The 16,221-nt window shown below is 39.4% G+C and overlaps 1 protein-coding gene across 3 annotated transcripts in view; it reads right to left on the bottom strand.

Moving 5' to 3' along the window:
- Positions 1–15,882, bottom strand: part of plpp1a (phospholipid phosphatase 1a) — a 19,941-nt gene extending 4,059 nt beyond the window's left edge. Inside the window, exons 1-4 of one of the 3 annotated variants that reach the window (XM_051121729.1) lie at positions 15,452–15,882; positions 12,425–12,579; positions 4,049–4,329; positions 463–520 (exon numbers count right to left, since the gene is read on the bottom strand). In XM_051121729.1, coding sequence (XP_050977686.1) covers positions 463–520; positions 4,049–4,329; positions 12,425–12,579; positions 15,452–15,509 — 552 coding nt within the window. In that variant the 5' untranslated portion in view covers positions 15,510–15,882. Of the gene's footprint in view, positions 1–462; positions 521–4,048; positions 4,330–6,960; positions 7,113–8,017; positions 8,700–12,424; positions 12,580–15,451 lie in introns of those variants that run through there. The other 2 variants (XM_051121730.1, XM_051121731.1) reach the window with 2 other exon arrangements.
- Between the last annotated feature and the right edge of the window lie 339 nt (positions 15,883–16,221).

The raw sequence follows: 16,221 nt of genomic DNA, 5'->3' as shown, positions 1-16,221 counted from the left end.
CCAATGGAAAAATCAATAAAGTAAAACGTAAATGTACAGACATTTATCCCATTTCCTATTATCTCACAAATGATGGTATTTAATGAACCAGTTTGGTTCTGGTTTGTTGTTAGTCTATGTAATGCTTATTATAGTTAAAAAGTGATTAAATCAAGAACTTCAGTACTGTATAAAACACAAATATACCTTATATACTTGAATTAAAGGCTTAGTTCATCTCAAAATAAAATTCATCATGAATTCGCCCTCACAACTTGTTTTTCTACTGTATAATCAGTTGAAAACATCAACTGTTTGTTCATAAAATAAAAGTCGGAGTCTAAAACAACATTGGTCCACAGACTTTCAATGTATGGAAAGATTCTGTCCTACAGGTTTGGAACCACATGAGGAAAGAATATTATATTTTGGGTGGACTGTCCTCTTAACAAATGGGGAGAAGAATAACTCAAAGACACTTACTGCCAGAAACAGCATACAGTACATGGAGAATGAGGAGTGTCCTGAGTAGAAGGAGAGTCTGCAACAAAAACAATTGAGAAATCAACGTGGGCAACACAGAGGGGCTGTTTAATTACTACATGCAGACATGTGCTTACGTAACACCACGAAGCCTTTAGTTAAAGCTGACATTTGTTTTGCAAATCTGTAAACACAAACTGAGAATTGCTTTGACAAATTGGCAGGATGGAATCCCAACACTAAACCCCACGCTAGGCGAATATTTGTGTTGTCCCATTTGGTCCCATAAAAAAAAAAAAAAAAAAAAAAATTCCTTTAAAAAGCACACAAACCCTTTTCCGGGTGATAAAGGCACGCTCAGGGGAGAAGCGTGCTGACCGGTGGGGGTCGGGGCAGGGGAAGCACGGAAAGCGTCAGAGAGGGAGGGTGGTCTGGCTATCCGGCAGGCTTTTGTGTGTTCCTGTTTACTTAAGCTTAGGCCACTTGTCAACTAGGAGCATCCGCCTAGCGACTGACGCCAAATAAAACTTCAAGCAGTACAGCTGCCATAAACTCGACCACTGCAAATATGTACCTTAGGTATCGATCTACTTAAAAGCAGTTTAAAAAGATCTGGGCAGTGTGCGAGTTATAATGAGGCCAGATCTTCATGTTCCTGTTGGCTGATTGAATTACAGACCCGGTCATGAGATGAGACAAAGCAGAGCTAAAGTGATTTATCTGTGAGGTGCAGAAGCCAAAATAAAGAATTGCAGACTGTGCTCCATGAGGACAAAACTGACCTTACGGGCAATACAGATTTGTTTTTTAAACCATTTATAACAGGACTGTTTGAGCTAGACCTGGATGACCCCCTTATCCTTTAACATTCAAATGCACTTGCTTGCCTATCAAGAAGACTCCATTTTCCTGAGGAGAATGCTCTCATGTGAAAGGTGATCTGGGTTATTCTGGGCTCAGACCCTCTACTGCTCTTTATTTGTTCTATAAATGGCATAGTCTCCTAGGCAAACCCCAAACTACCAAAGAGGTGCTCTTCTGAGAGAGAGAGAGATGGGAACCACACCTATGTTAAATGAGAGCATTCTGAGAGGGCCTGGGATACTGCTGGCCTTGAGTCTGGCCCAAGAACCCAAACAGAAAGCCTGCGTGCTCTGAAACGGCCAACCACAGGATTAGAGACCACTACAGCGTGTGAACCACAGATTTCCACTAAGAGCTTGGGTGGCCAACAGTGTGGACAACTGACCCAAAAAAAGGGTTCATGGTAAAGATGTTGAAAGAAGCTGTTTGTTTCAATTTTAAAGAGGGAGTTTCTTCTCAATGCCAAGTTTAAAGTACTCCAGGACAAAACGGGGTTCTGCTAATTGGACACCTTCCTGAGAATTCCCCGAACTACACCTTACTCCTTACGAGAGCAATCTATTTTAAAAGTTTTTGAGGCAAAGTTATTTTGAGGGACAAGCTTGTCTGATAATGAATGCAGATGCAGGCTAGACTGGGTAGGAAGTTTCCAGGATGGAACCACATTAAAGAACAAATTTGAGAGAATCCTACTTTCTTGCATTTCTGACACCCGGTAGTGCAGGGGTGCCCATTTCTGCTCCTTGAACACCTGCAGAGTTTAGCACCACACCTATCCAGAGGTTTTGAGTGACCCTGAAGACCTTGATTTATGGCTAGAGTTAAACTCTGCAGATGACAGTGGCCTTCCAGGTGCAAAATTGGACATCCCCACAGTAGTGTATAGCACACTACTTCAGGGGTGCCCAATTTTGCACTTTACTGTAGATTTTATCTCCTAAACAAACACTTGTAATATCTAAACAAGGTCTTCAAGATCACTGGAAACTTCCAGGCACTTTTGTTAAAGCAAGTCAGAGGTGAACTTTGCAAGAAAGTGGCCCTCCAGGAGCAAAATTGGGCACTCCAGTTAAAGGTAAAACTGTAGTGCATGGGTGTCCAATTCTGCACCTTGAACACCTGCAGAGTTTAATGCCACACCTATCCAGAGGTTTTGAGTGACCCTGAAGACCTTGATTTAGGGTTTGAGTTAAACTCTGCAGGACACTGGCCCTCCAAGTGCAAAATTGTACTACTGCATGCACGGATGCCAAATTTTGCACCTTCTTGTAGAGTTTATCTCCTGAAACTGGAAGCTTCCACGCAGGTGTTAAAGAAAGTCAGAGCTGAACTATGCAGGAAAGTAGCCCTCCAGGAGCAAGATTGGGCAGCCCTGTGCTAAGGTAATGAGTAACTACTAGTGATCCAGAGCAGGACAAACAGCAGTGCAGGGGTGTCCAAATTTGCTCTTTGAGCACCTGCAGAGTATCATGCCACACCTACCTACAAGTTTTGATTGACCCTGAAGACCTTGATTTAGAGCTAGAGCTAAGTTTTGCAGGATAGTGGCCCCTCTAGATGCAAAATTGGACCTCCCTGCAGTAGTGTACAACTGCAGTGCCCAATTTTGCACCTTCCTGTAAAGTTTATCTCCTAAGCTCACCTGAACCATCTAAACAAAGTCTTCAGGATCTCTGGAAACTTCCAGGCAGTTGTTATAAAGCAAGTTAGAGCTGAACTTTGCAAGAAAGTAGTCCTCCAGGAGCAAGATTGGGCATCCTTATGTTTAGGTAAAGAGTAACTACTAGTGATCCAGGGCAGGACACCCAGTAATGCAGGGGTAACCAATACTGGTCATTGAGCACCTGCCTAGAGGTTTTGAGTGATCCTGAAGACCTTGGCTTAGAGCTAGAGCTAAACTCCGCAGGACAGTGGCCCCTCCAGGTGCAAAACTGGACATACCTGCAGTAGTATACAACCTCCTAGAAATTCAATCTCCTAAACTCACCTGAACTAAGCAAAGTTTTCAGGATCACTGGAAACTTCCAGTCAGTTGTGTTAAAGCAAATCAGAGCTGACGTTTGCAAGAAAGTGGACCTCCAGGAGCAAGATTGGGCACCCCAGTGTTAAGGTAAAGAGAAACTACTAGTGACCCAGAGCAGGACACCCAGTAGTGCAGGGGTGTGTTGCAGTAGTGCAATTCTTGTCACTGAACACCTGCAGAGTTTAGTGCCACACCTAACTAGAGGTTTTTTAGTGATCCTGACTTTTTAGTGATACTGTGCTAGAGATAAACTCTGCAGGACAGTGAACCCCTCCAGGGGCAAAATTGGACAACACTGCAGTAGTGTACAACTGCAGTGCCCAATTTTGCACCTTCCTGTAGAGGTAATTTCCTAAACTCACCTGAACCATCTAAACCAGGGATAGGCAACACTGGTCCTGGAGTGCTGATGTCTTGAAGAGTTTAGCTCCAACCCCAAAAAAAAAAAAACCCTCACCTGCCTGATTATCCTGTTCAGGTGTGTTTGATTAGGGTTGGAGCTAAACTCTGCAGGACAGTGGCACTGTGAGAACCGACGTTGCCTAAGTCTTCAGGATCATGGAGTACTTAAAGGCAGGTGTGTTAAAGCAAGTCAGAGCTAAACTTTGCAAGAAATTGGCCCTCCAGGAGCAAGATTTGGAACCCCTTGTGTTAAGGTGAAGAGTGACTACTAGTGATCTATAAGGGAGTGTTACCTACCTTCCCTCATTGACCTTGTCTTTTTCCCCAGTGCAAAAGTCGTCCTCAATGTAAGCCCCTCCTGTGCAGTTGATCTTTGTCCAGTCTGGTTTGCACACATTCAGGAAGTGTGGCCGCAGCCGGCCGATGGAATACTTGGCAATGTCAGTGAGTGATTGGCTCATGGCGGCACCAAACAAGAAGGTGCCAATGGCCTTATAGACACAGGCCACATAACTGTTGCAGAACGACTTTGATTTGATGCGGTTTAGATAGACTGAAAGGCACTCCCCTATGATCATCTGTGATGGAAGAGGAAGCAAAGCAGCATTACTTTTCTTTGTTCTGGTGAGAAGGTCAAAACATTTGCTTCAGCCAGTCATGTGTTTGTGATATGAAAATATTTGAGGTCTGTTTCTGAATCAAATAAGGATGTCCACACGTACAAGAATAGAAGACAAGATCAAACAAGCACTTGACAATGCAGCAATCACAAGGATTTCCATAAAATGTTTGTAACACCACAGTTACCCATGTTCAGTGTTGGGGAGTAACTAGTTACATGTAACGGAATTATGTAATTTAATTACAAAATAAATGTAATTGTAATTAGTTACAGTTACTGAGAAAAAATGTGTAATTAAATTACAGTTACTTTTGAAAAATGCCAGTGATTACAAAGGGGATTACATCTGAATTTTTTCACACACCCACCCCCACTTACAGATTTAATTTACTTCTTTCATAAAATGCATTGGCTGCTCTAAAATGAGACACGAATGTTTCAGAAGTTTAGGACACAGAATAGGACACATGCTTATTTGATACCCGTTTTATTTCCTATTTGGGTTTATGCATAAACTTTATTTTTTAAGATTTTTTCCAAGGCATTGTTAGATGCTAGTGTTTTCTGTCATAAGTATGCAAACATTTGATTTCAAACCCAGTTTCATATCTATTAAACTATTTCTTGTTATGATTTCACATCTGTATTTAACCTTGCAATGATCTCAAAGTAAATAAGAGCTGTTGAGTCTGCATTTGGGGCCGACATATAGCGCAACTGCGCTCACGATGACCTGAGTTCGATTCCCGTCTTGAGGCCCTTTGCTAATCCCGCTCAACTCTCTCCTCCCAGCTCTTTCCTGTCATCTCTCTACTGTCCTGTCACAATAAAAGGCATAAAAAACCCCAAAAAAGTAAAAAAAAAAAAAAAAAAAGTCTGAATTTGTGGTTTAAAATAAATTATTACAGGGCTCTGTGGAATGCTTGATTCTGATTGGTCAGTCATGACATTCCAAGGTATGTTATTCCCTGATAACAACTAGTAAAAGCTAATAACTCAGACTCATTCGGGGCAACTTAAGTCAGTGCTATATGCTTGATAGTTTTACTTGGCGGAAGCTTTGCGTTTGGTTAGCTAATAAAATATTAAAGCTCAATTCAATATTATGTAGACAATTTCTTAATTCTGTCATCCTGGTATCATGGACTTACTCTATTGTTTCATACAAACGCAGCTGCAGCCATTTTTTTATTTATTTATTTTTTTGTACACTGTAATGGATTATAAGATAACTAACAAACTAGTACTACTAAATTATTTATGTGGTGAAATGTTGTGTAAGAAAAGTGGTATGACTGCACTGTATCCCTAAAATGTCTAGTTTGAACTTGCCGTTTGCAAGCAACTTTGCTCAATCAAGTAACTTGTAATCTGTAACCTATTACATTTCTAAAGTAACCTTCCCAACACTGCCCATGTTTGCATTACCTCCTTTAGAGACTGGCCTTGTAGACACCATATTTTGACATTAACAAGGCTGTGAAAGATGGGACTACAGTCAGTTTCAGAAATCGTAAGATCCTTGATTCACAACTAGTTTTCACATGGTTTACTTGAGTTTTTTGGAGTTGTTTTGTTCTTCTGAAGACTAGTACAAGATACTGAATAGACTGTGTATCCGTCTATAATTTCATAATATGGGGTCTACAATGACTACAGTCTAGTGACTGCAATGCTGTATTACCTTCTCTCTCAATCAATTATAGAGCTTGGGTAATATACAATAAATATACATCAGCAGTAACCTATAATCATTTGTGGTTACTGCTAATGATAATCATTTATGTGCTTTGAGCTCACATGGGTGACTGTGGTTATATAGATGTATATGTCTGTGTGTATATAAATAGGAAATGTTATCCTTAACAGGTAAGCTCATTTTAAACATTTTTAATCAAACTGATGTTTCTAACACCCTTAAAAGGATAGTGCTGAATTGTAGATGCTATCACACAAGATAAAAAGCCTTCACTAAAGAAACAGTTTTGAGATGTAACCACAGAAAGACTCCTACTCCAGTCTAAACGTCTCACCACAAGATTGTCTGTGGTGTATGGGCTTTTATGGGAAAATATATGTGGGTAGAAGACCATAAGACAATGTTTCCACTCCATCGGTTGGCTTAGGAGTCCTGTAAAGATCTGTTACAAGAGTTTAAATTAGTTTAAATACTGCTAAAATGCTCATTTCTAAGGAACAGTTCACCCAATAGTTATTTTCTTTTAGGGAACACAATTAGAGAAGTTTTAAGGGCTATTTATGTTCATCTTTTCCAACACTGAAAGCACACTATATACTTCCTCAGAACACCTCCTTTTGTGTTCAAAAAAAGCAAGCACATCATACACGTCTGGAACAGCATAAGTATGAGTAAATTTGAGTGAACCATCCCTTTAAGTATCTATCTACAGGATCGCTTGTTCTTTGAACTGTGGTTAGATCTCAAAGTCCTGCTTCTCAAGCTGGCATAAGAACAGACGTACCGATCAGAGGAGCACGCGGCAAGCATAATAGGCGTAATGAGAGAAGGACAGAGATGCAGGAAGGGGGAAAGAGCTGCTAGTGTAACAAACAGATGGGCACTTACAGTAAGCACAGTGATAGGAATCATTACTCCTCCTAATAACTGATAGGAAATGGTGTCTTCTTTAAATGGGTAGTTGATAGAGTCATCGTTACAGAAAAATCCTCGTTTGAATGTTTTGTGTTGTATTGTGAGTATTGCAAATGGGAGTCCAACTAGCAAAAAAGCAGTGAGAGAGAAAACAAAAAGGTTAACAGAGTGCCCCGTACCCTATTCTCCCCAAGTCAAGTAAAGGTTGTTCTCCTCTGAGAGGTGCTCGTACAGAAAGAAAAGCTGTGAGTTAGACAGACATTCAATTTTCTACTAACACGTAATGAACAAAGGGTTAGCAAATAGGTGGTGTGGCAGCCTGGGCTGAATTTTGCTAAAAGTTACACTCTGAGTAAAGTAGGATGTTCTTGTTAAAGTGCGTTTTATTGCTTTGTTTTCATTCTCCTGTGGTTTTGAGGTCAGCATGGGAAGTGGAACGTGTCAAATAAAGCTCAAATTATTTAACGGCACGCTATGATGGCGGGAAGATCTTGTCAACAGGATGAGTAATTTGTACGTCTGGATATTTAAATATAGCAGATGGTGTGAAGTTCTCATTTTTCATCCTCATCTTTCAAGCCCTGTTCACAAATTACTTTTTAGTAGTTGCTCAAGGTTGCTGACACGGTTTTCCATCATTTTTTTTTCATCATTTTTTTTTTCATCCCATCCGGTTTTGCGTCATTATATCACTGTATCTGGCAATCATATAGAACACCGTAAACACTCACAGTAACATTCTCCCATTGGTAGTCAAAATTGCATTGCAACTCTCATTGACTTTGGTCAGTGTGAACGAGGATTTACAGCTTAAAAAATTGCATGTTCCATGTTTTTTCCCACACCATTATGTTATAAAAGAGCTCTTAAATGCTGCTCCACCACAGTTAGAAACACAAAAGTGGTAACAAAGGTGCAGGAGGGGTAACTGTTGCAAGACACCACCAGCAAAAACTTTACAAGCCTGTTGGGGACACAAAGGTTACTCAAGCGTGGAAGCAAAGCATGTGGTAGGGATTAAGACATTTACCCAACATGCAGTGAATATGGTCTGCTGAGATGTTTGTGTGCGTGTAAAGTCCATGAACCGCTTAAATCCGCTAAGAGCTGGTATCAGCCATGTGGATCAGAGCAGGTTACCCGGCACCAGCCGAAGGCTCCTAAAATTACACCGTATCTTCTTGCTATCCCCGGTGAAAGCTGCATTGTCATGGTCTGTGATGTGCTGGCTGAACATATGGGATTTCAGAGTCATTAGAAACATCGGTGTAACATTAACGGCAAACGGATCGGCTGTTCAGATCATCACTTGCGTGCTGCCTAAACTGGCGTGGCAGGCAAGTGGAAGCTAAAGACTGCTTACACAGAGGTCAAACCCAAATCTTGCAATCTGGGAAGTTTGAGGTTTTCTCAAGCCTGTGGGTTGTGGGATAGAAGTCATACTGGGCTATTCACGGAAAGTATTGCTGACACTTTTGGAGAAGTTTTAGAGGAAAAAAACATGCCATCTGTGCTCCAGAAGATATCAACTATCCACTCTTATCACATTCCAGACGGATCACAATATCCTAGATGCGTCTTCCATGAGACCTAGATTTTATTATTTGCTGATTTTTTTGACAAATATTTATGCAATTGAAGGGATAGCTTATCCAAAAATGAAAAATTCTTTCATTACTCAGCCTTACGTCGTTACCCGTAAGATCTTCGTTCATCTTTGAAAAACAAATTAAGATATTTTTGATGAAATCCAAAGCTTTCTGACCCTGCACAGACAGCAACGTAACTACCACGTTCAAGACCCTGAAAGGTAGTAAGGACATCCTTAAAATAGTCCTTGTGTCATCAATGGTTCAACCATAATGTTATGAAGCTACAAGAATACCTTTTTTGCGCAAAGAAAACAACAACAAATACAGAGTTCTGGCATGAAACTCCAGATGGCGCAGTACGATAGGTCTAGCTCAGTTTGACCTGGTGACATCATTGTCACATGGCAGCTGATTGGTTCTCTCCTGTATCGGTACAAAATGAGCTTACTGCTCAATATTCAAATACCTGGCTTTTGTTTGCTGTAGCAGTTTGCAGCGCATTTCAGAAACCCTCCACCTTCCCCAGCTCCACCTGTTTAGATCTGCTACGGGATGATTCATGTATGCTATACAGGGGTTATTCATATGTGTTATATGTGCAGCAGCAGTATTTCTTACATGCTTACAGCGGCATGTTGTGGATCCACTGGCAGTAACAAGTCTCGGTACTTGCTCTGCCGCAGCAGCAGCGTAGCAGATCTATTCCACCAAGACCAAATACATTAACACTGTCATGTACATTACCATGCCAATCCCTGAGAGTTGTCATGCCAGAACTTTATTCAACAATTTCTTCTCTTGTGTGCCAGTCTCCTTCATCATTCTGTCATGAACACGCATTGACAGAGAGGAGAAATTGCTGCATAAAGTCATTATTTTTGTTTTCTTTGCATACAAAAGTATTCTCTGAGCTTCGTAAAATTACGGTTAAACCACTGATGACACATGGACTATTTTAACAATGTCCTTACTACCTTTTTGGGCCTTAAATGTGGTAGTTGTGTTGCTGTCTATGCATGGTCAGAAAGCTCTTGGATTTCATCAAAAATATCTTAATTTGATCTTCGAACATAAATGGAGGTCTTAAGGGTTTGGAATGACATGAGGGTGAGTAATTAATGGCAGAAATTTCATTTTTGGGTGAACAAGCATGAACCCTGAACATGAATATTTGAGATGTGACCAAACCCTGATCCTTCCTGAACATATTCAGGAAGTTTCTGTGGTTAGGTTGGTAAACCCAAGAACCCTCTCATGATGAAAACCACAAACTCTGCCCAATTTGCAGTTGCTTCTAAAAAAAGCAGCAGGAGTAGATTGAAGGAGACTGCGTTTAAATGCATTCCCAGACCGAAATACCTAAAATCTGAGCTAATCTAAAATTTAAGGCAATTTCTTGTACTTGGTGGACATCCTTGGCTAAAAAGTTAATGAAAAGCAACATGCCCAGAGTATCCCTACATAAAGGAACAAAAACATTTCCTGGATGCAACCGAGCTGCAAAAAGTACCTTGTTTTCATCCTGAAACTGTGTCTACACCAAACACATGTAGTGCATCACAATTTACCACAACATTAATGGTCTACAGTGGAAGGGTCTTTTATGGACACCTTCAGTTGAGTGATGGTTTTTATTTTTGACTCAGCACAGAACTACACCAGCATTATAATTTCCCAATTTGTCTGAAATATCAAATATTGTCTTTTGTTTGTCACATCAAAGACTTTTACAAATTCTCAAGCAATTCTTTTTGCTTGTTTCATGTTATTACCGGAAACATTGGGCCTCATTTATTATACAGAAGCAGAACAAATTTGCAGAACATGTAACTTGCTTTCATTTTATGGCCTAACCAAATAACCAATATTGGCCAGATATTTAAAGGGGTCATCAGATGCCCATTTTCCACAAGTTGATATGATTCTTCAGGGTCTTAATGAAAAGTCTATAATATACTTTGGTTAAAAATTCTCAATGGTTGTGTAAAACAACACCCTTTTTACCTTGGCAAAATCAGCTCTGCAAAGATCATCCTATTCTGGTCGGGGCTGTTTTAAATGTTAATGAGTTCTGCTCGCCCCGCGCCTCTCTTCTCTCTGTGGAGTGACGAGCCTGTTTACTTTAGCTGCATTTAGACGCTGAACTTGCTAACTAGCACATTATTAGCAAAGGTGATCGCAAAGATTCATTAAAAAAACTCTTATACTCACTTCTGCTGTAAGTGAAGCTGGATCATGAATGATTTGCACGAACATAGATGGATATATGTAGATCGGGAGGTGCATTCCCTTTAGGGATGGGACAATAAATCGATTCGTGGATCGATTCTGAGATCTTCCGACTGCATCGCCATTCTCTTTGGAATCGATTCTGAGCTTAGAGTTTAACAGCAGATGGCGCTTTAATCTAGTTTTTATCCGCACACTCAAATGCTCATGAAGAAGAGTGCTGAAGAAAACCTGTGCCTTCGGCTGAGTCATGTAATTACATCTCGGCTCAGAATGTTTTTATGACGCAAGATTATTGTAAACACAGCCCACTGCGAACACCCTTGTAATTCGCTTCAACCTTTTCAAATTGTATAAACGATTATTTTAGGCTCAAGTGCGTGTAAGGATTTGGAAATGAGCAGAGCACGGCTGTTTCTAAAGCAAGCAGTGCCATCTGCTGTTCAAAACTAAGCTCAGATTCGATTTGAGAAAAAAATCGCGATGTGTTCGGAAAATCTTGAATCGATGCTGAAGCATTTCTCGATTCGCGTTGCAACGATTTATCGTCCCATCCCTAATTCCCTTCACAAATAAACGTAATCCACTGCATCTTCAGCGGCTCAGATGTCGGGAGTAAATGACGACCACTATGTTCATCATTACATCCAGCAACACAACACCTCAATCGCTCAATTCTTGTCTAACTTACTTCCCTGCTCCGGCATCAAAACAATGAAGGTTGGACTGTTGCAGCTGATCTGAGGTAAGACACTCATGTCAATCAACTATCGTGGGTGTGGAAAAAGGGAATACTATTTTTACAGATTAATTAAAAACCACTGCATAGATTTTTATCATTATAGGGTAGATTTGTACAACAACACACATTAATGTTCAAACAACATTTAAAAGTGAACTTAGCATCCGATGACCCCTTTAAATAAAAAAAAATAAGAAAAATCTGAACAGTTTTGTCTAAATAAATAAAAACGATCTTCCATGTTTACCATAAATGATGTGCTCTATGTATGTTTCTATCATTGTTTAGATGTACATAAAAGGTTAAATTAAATCTGTTCATTATGTAAAGTGATCATATCTCTTCACTTGAAATCAGTTCATGACTTTTTTTAGCTCTTCTAACTTTTGGTTACCTAGATTTTTCAATGGAGGAACAGAAACTTTACGTTTCATCAAAAATCTCTTAATTTGTGTTTGGAGGATTAACCAAAGTCTTATGAGTTTGGAACGACATGAGGGTGAGTAATTAATGACAGAATTGTCATTTTTGGGTGAACTATCCCTCAAGCGACAGTGGTCTCTTCCAGTTAGCCTACCGCGATCCCAAATGAAGTGACTTGAACAGCTGCTTTCAATGTACCTAATAAAGCTCTATTGAAATTTCAATTTGCACCTGTTCAATGGTCAGGGGTCATGTTGAAACAGCTGCTCTTCGGTGTCTATCTGTCTGTTTGTTCATTCAAAATGAAGGGCCACTTCCTGTGACTGTAACAGCCGATTAAACTCTCAAGATGAGTTGCCAAACATTCTTCAAAACAAGCTCGAGCGCACTACAGACTTGTAAGGGATGACGCTGGGCATGTCTTGTGTGAATGCTATCTGATATTACTTACACTACATATGGGAAGTGTGAAGCCCATTGTGTAGAGCACAGTGGAGGTGACTGTGCTGCTGTGGAAGGGATAGCTGATGCTCTCATCATTACAGAAAAAGCCCCGCTGATACGGTTTGATTTTACCCAGGTTAAACGCTGCAAGCGGGAGGCCAGCTGTTGGTGAAGAAGGGTTAACAATGGGTTAACAACTTGATAAGGGGGCTACCAACCAATCAACGCATGGGCTGATTTCCAATGCTGATAAACGGCTCCTGCCACCTAAAAAATAAAATTACATGACGTCTGTGGAATAATAATGACAAAGGACACCTGACAGGTGGTGCCATAGACTCTGACTCTGAATATGAGTTATTTTAAAGTGAAACATGTAGTCAATGTGTATGATGACAGTTTTACAAAGGGTTAATGACATATAAGAGTGTCCTCAATAAATAATTTATGTGACCCTGGACCACAAAACCTGTCGTGAGTAGCACAGGTATATTTGTAGCAATAGCCAACAATACATTGTATGGATCAAAATGACTAATTTTTCTTTTATCTCAAATATCATTAGGATGTTAAGTAAAGATCTTGTTCGATGAAGATACTTGGTAAATTTCCTACCATTAACATACATCTCAAAACCTAATTTTTGATTAGTAATATGCATTGCTAAGAGCTTCATTTGGACAACTTTAAAGGTGATTATCTCAATATTTAGATTTTTTGCACCCTCAGATTACAGATTTTTAAATAGTTGTATCTCGGCTAAATATTGTCCAACAAGCCATACATCAATGTTAAAACGTGTCACATTCTTACACATGTACTTTGAGTTCATGGTGGTTTTTATGTTGTTTTGAAAAACCCAGAATAGGTTTACATTAATAACTTGTGGTTACTGACTTTGACACATTTATATGAGTCTCTATGACGTAATTTCCTTTTTAGGTTTTTCTTTTTCTGTACATTTCTACATATATATATATATATATATATATATGTATATTCAGAAGAGGTTTCTTTAAGTATTCTTTTAATGAATCATATTTTTATATATTTTTGAATAAACTAGTAGAGAGGATTAAGAAATTACCACCATATCATTATCAGTCTTTCAAAATCAAGGGCTAAATTATTTACAATTCAAACACTTATTTACACTAATTGTCATCCTTTCTTAGTGCTCATACCAGCCGTATTGCTTATGTCACATACACATTTTAGCTGATGCTAATGTGTCTTTATCTATCCAATATTGCACTAACGTGACCTGACGGTTTAAAGTCTAACGTGAGACCTCTTATGTAAACTCTGAATCCTCTATAGCCTCAGCCTATTGTTGCTGCTGTTGCAAAGCATTATGGGAAAACAACACAAACCCTCATTCACAGAGCCTGAGGCTCTTCTCCCAGAAAAGACTATGAGTCTGTTGCTGAAGCTGAGCGCATGTGACATACGCACACATATAGATAAAGCTGGCTGCTCAAGCCTAAAAGGAGGAAGAGGTAAACCTGAACTGCTTATTGCTCCAGTTAAGCCCCACTGTAATTCAAATGGCAAAACAAACAGGAAAGCCTTTGGCTTCAAACAGTCAGTATGGCTCTACTGTGTATTCTCAAGAGTTTGTGTTTAGGTGGTACTGGTGGTATGTAAATATGCATTTGCAAATGAAAATCAACAACTGCCAATTTAAAACACAGAAAGGCATGTGAAAGTCATGACTGTGAGCTACTGAATATGAGACAAATAATGAGAATATGTGTTAAACTGCCAATACTACCATTATACAAACTCTAGTTTTATACTTCATTACACTTAAAATACTTCTAAAATTTCGCTAAAATCTTTCCTGCGTCTTGGCACATTTATCAAAGAACAAGAACAAATAGCCATAATATGAAAGTGACTCAGACGGTTACTTTGTGGAAAGTCCAATCTGTTTGTTCCCTGTGTAAAAACACAAAAAACATTAAAAACATTCCCCCAGTGCACGGAAAATTCCTAAATAAATACAGATCAAAACTGCCATCATAAATGCTGTAGGACTGAGCAAGGACTATTGGGAAACAACTAGATTCAGCACATAATCGTTAAAAAAATTACAGGGTTCCCACATATTTTGACCAAAGAATTTTCATGACTTTAAGTCATTTGTGATTATTTGGATATGGACTTTAAATCATTTGCATTTGCATCAATGCATTTTAATGGAGAGTGGGGCTAGTAGTCGCACTGGGATATTTTCATAAACGCCCCAAGGAATTTGTCACATGTATTTTAAATGTTAGAAATTCATACAGTCCACTATAATATTTGTTAGTTAAATCATTTACATGATCATAGGAATGTTAGCTTTTATCTTGACAGCCTGCACTGTGACAACTTACCCCGTTTATTGTGAAGCTCAGCTGGTGGGGCATGTTGTCACACCAGGTGTGTTCAATACACTTTATATTTCTTCTAAACAATAATTTTGTAAACTAAGACTTTATTTTATGATATTATACAGAAGCACTATTTAAATAAACCCTATTTTTTTATTTGGGTTAAAAACTGAGAGCCCCACGTGTATATACATATATGTAACCATGCAATAGTATACTTTACAAACATAGGCTGCTGTTTAAAAAAAGCTGTAGGGTTTCACGTGGGGTTTTTAAAGAATTTTCAGAGATGTTTAAGCCACTGTTATGCATAATAAATTCTCTGCATAAGGTAACGCCCTGTTATTACGGAAACGTTGATAACGCATGTTCAATGCAAGTAGGCTCCAGCACGCACTATGACGCACACTACGGGTTTCGTATGTGGATAATATGTCAGTACCATTATTGCAATGTTGAATGCCATGCTATTAAATAACGTGCAGGGCAACATGTATCTAAAACAACTGACACGTCCAGATACGCTTTTAGTGAGTTTATATATTAATATCTTTCTGTACAACACTATCGCCTGTGTTATACATAATTCTCATTCTCTTCGCTGCGATCAAGACGATATCTGTTCATATCAATTCTTAAAATGCAAGACTACTTACCGAGTATTAGGCACGCGATGTCAAGCAATATAAAGGGGATTCCTCTGGTTTCAAACATCGTGTCAGTGTCGCTCAGTGTGTCAGTTATGAAGATAAAGGCTTTATTTAAGGCGTCCTCAGTGTTGCCACTGTAAACAGACTGACGGAGAGTCCACCTCTAGTGGTCTACTGAAAGAGAAATGAGCTGCAGGGACTGCACTAACGCGGGCGCAAACACTCTTAATAACATTAACTGCGTAATGGCGACTAATAATCAGCCGGAGAGGAGACACAGCGGGGCGTCTGGTTGTATTTCCTTAGATAAGATCAGCATTTCAACTCATGTGGTTAAGAATAAGCGATGACGCGCCGGTATACGATGTCTCGAGCGGTCAGATTAAACGCACTCGTGTGTCCTCGGACTCCACACTACTGAGCTTCTCCTGGCTGTCGTGACGGACAACAGCTGAGTGTTCTTACAGCCAATCGCGTGTCTTTCTGTATAAGCCACGCCCACCATAACCACGCCTCTTACGCCTATACAATGAGATCTATATCATGACTAGGCAATGACTATTTAAGAAAAAATAGTTATGGATAAACGATCTGTTTTTGTTGGGAATCTATAAACAATTTTAGATTATATCTGTATCATGTATTTGTAGTTAAATATCATGTTTTTATATAAATTTAGCATATACAGTTTACATACACCTTGCAGAACCTGCAAAATGGTAATTATTTTACCAAAATAAGAGGGATCATACAAAACGCATGTTAATTTTTATTTA

The sequence above is a fragment of the Labeo rohita genome, chromosome 10 (assembly GCF_022985175.1).
Source record: "Labeo rohita strain BAU-BD-2019 chromosome 10, IGBB_LRoh.1.0, whole genome shotgun sequence".
In the NCBI taxonomy this organism is placed as follows: domain Eukaryota; kingdom Metazoa; phylum Chordata; class Actinopteri; order Cypriniformes; family Cyprinidae; genus Labeo; species Labeo rohita.
This window is presented reverse-complemented; position numbering and strand designations above follow the sequence as displayed.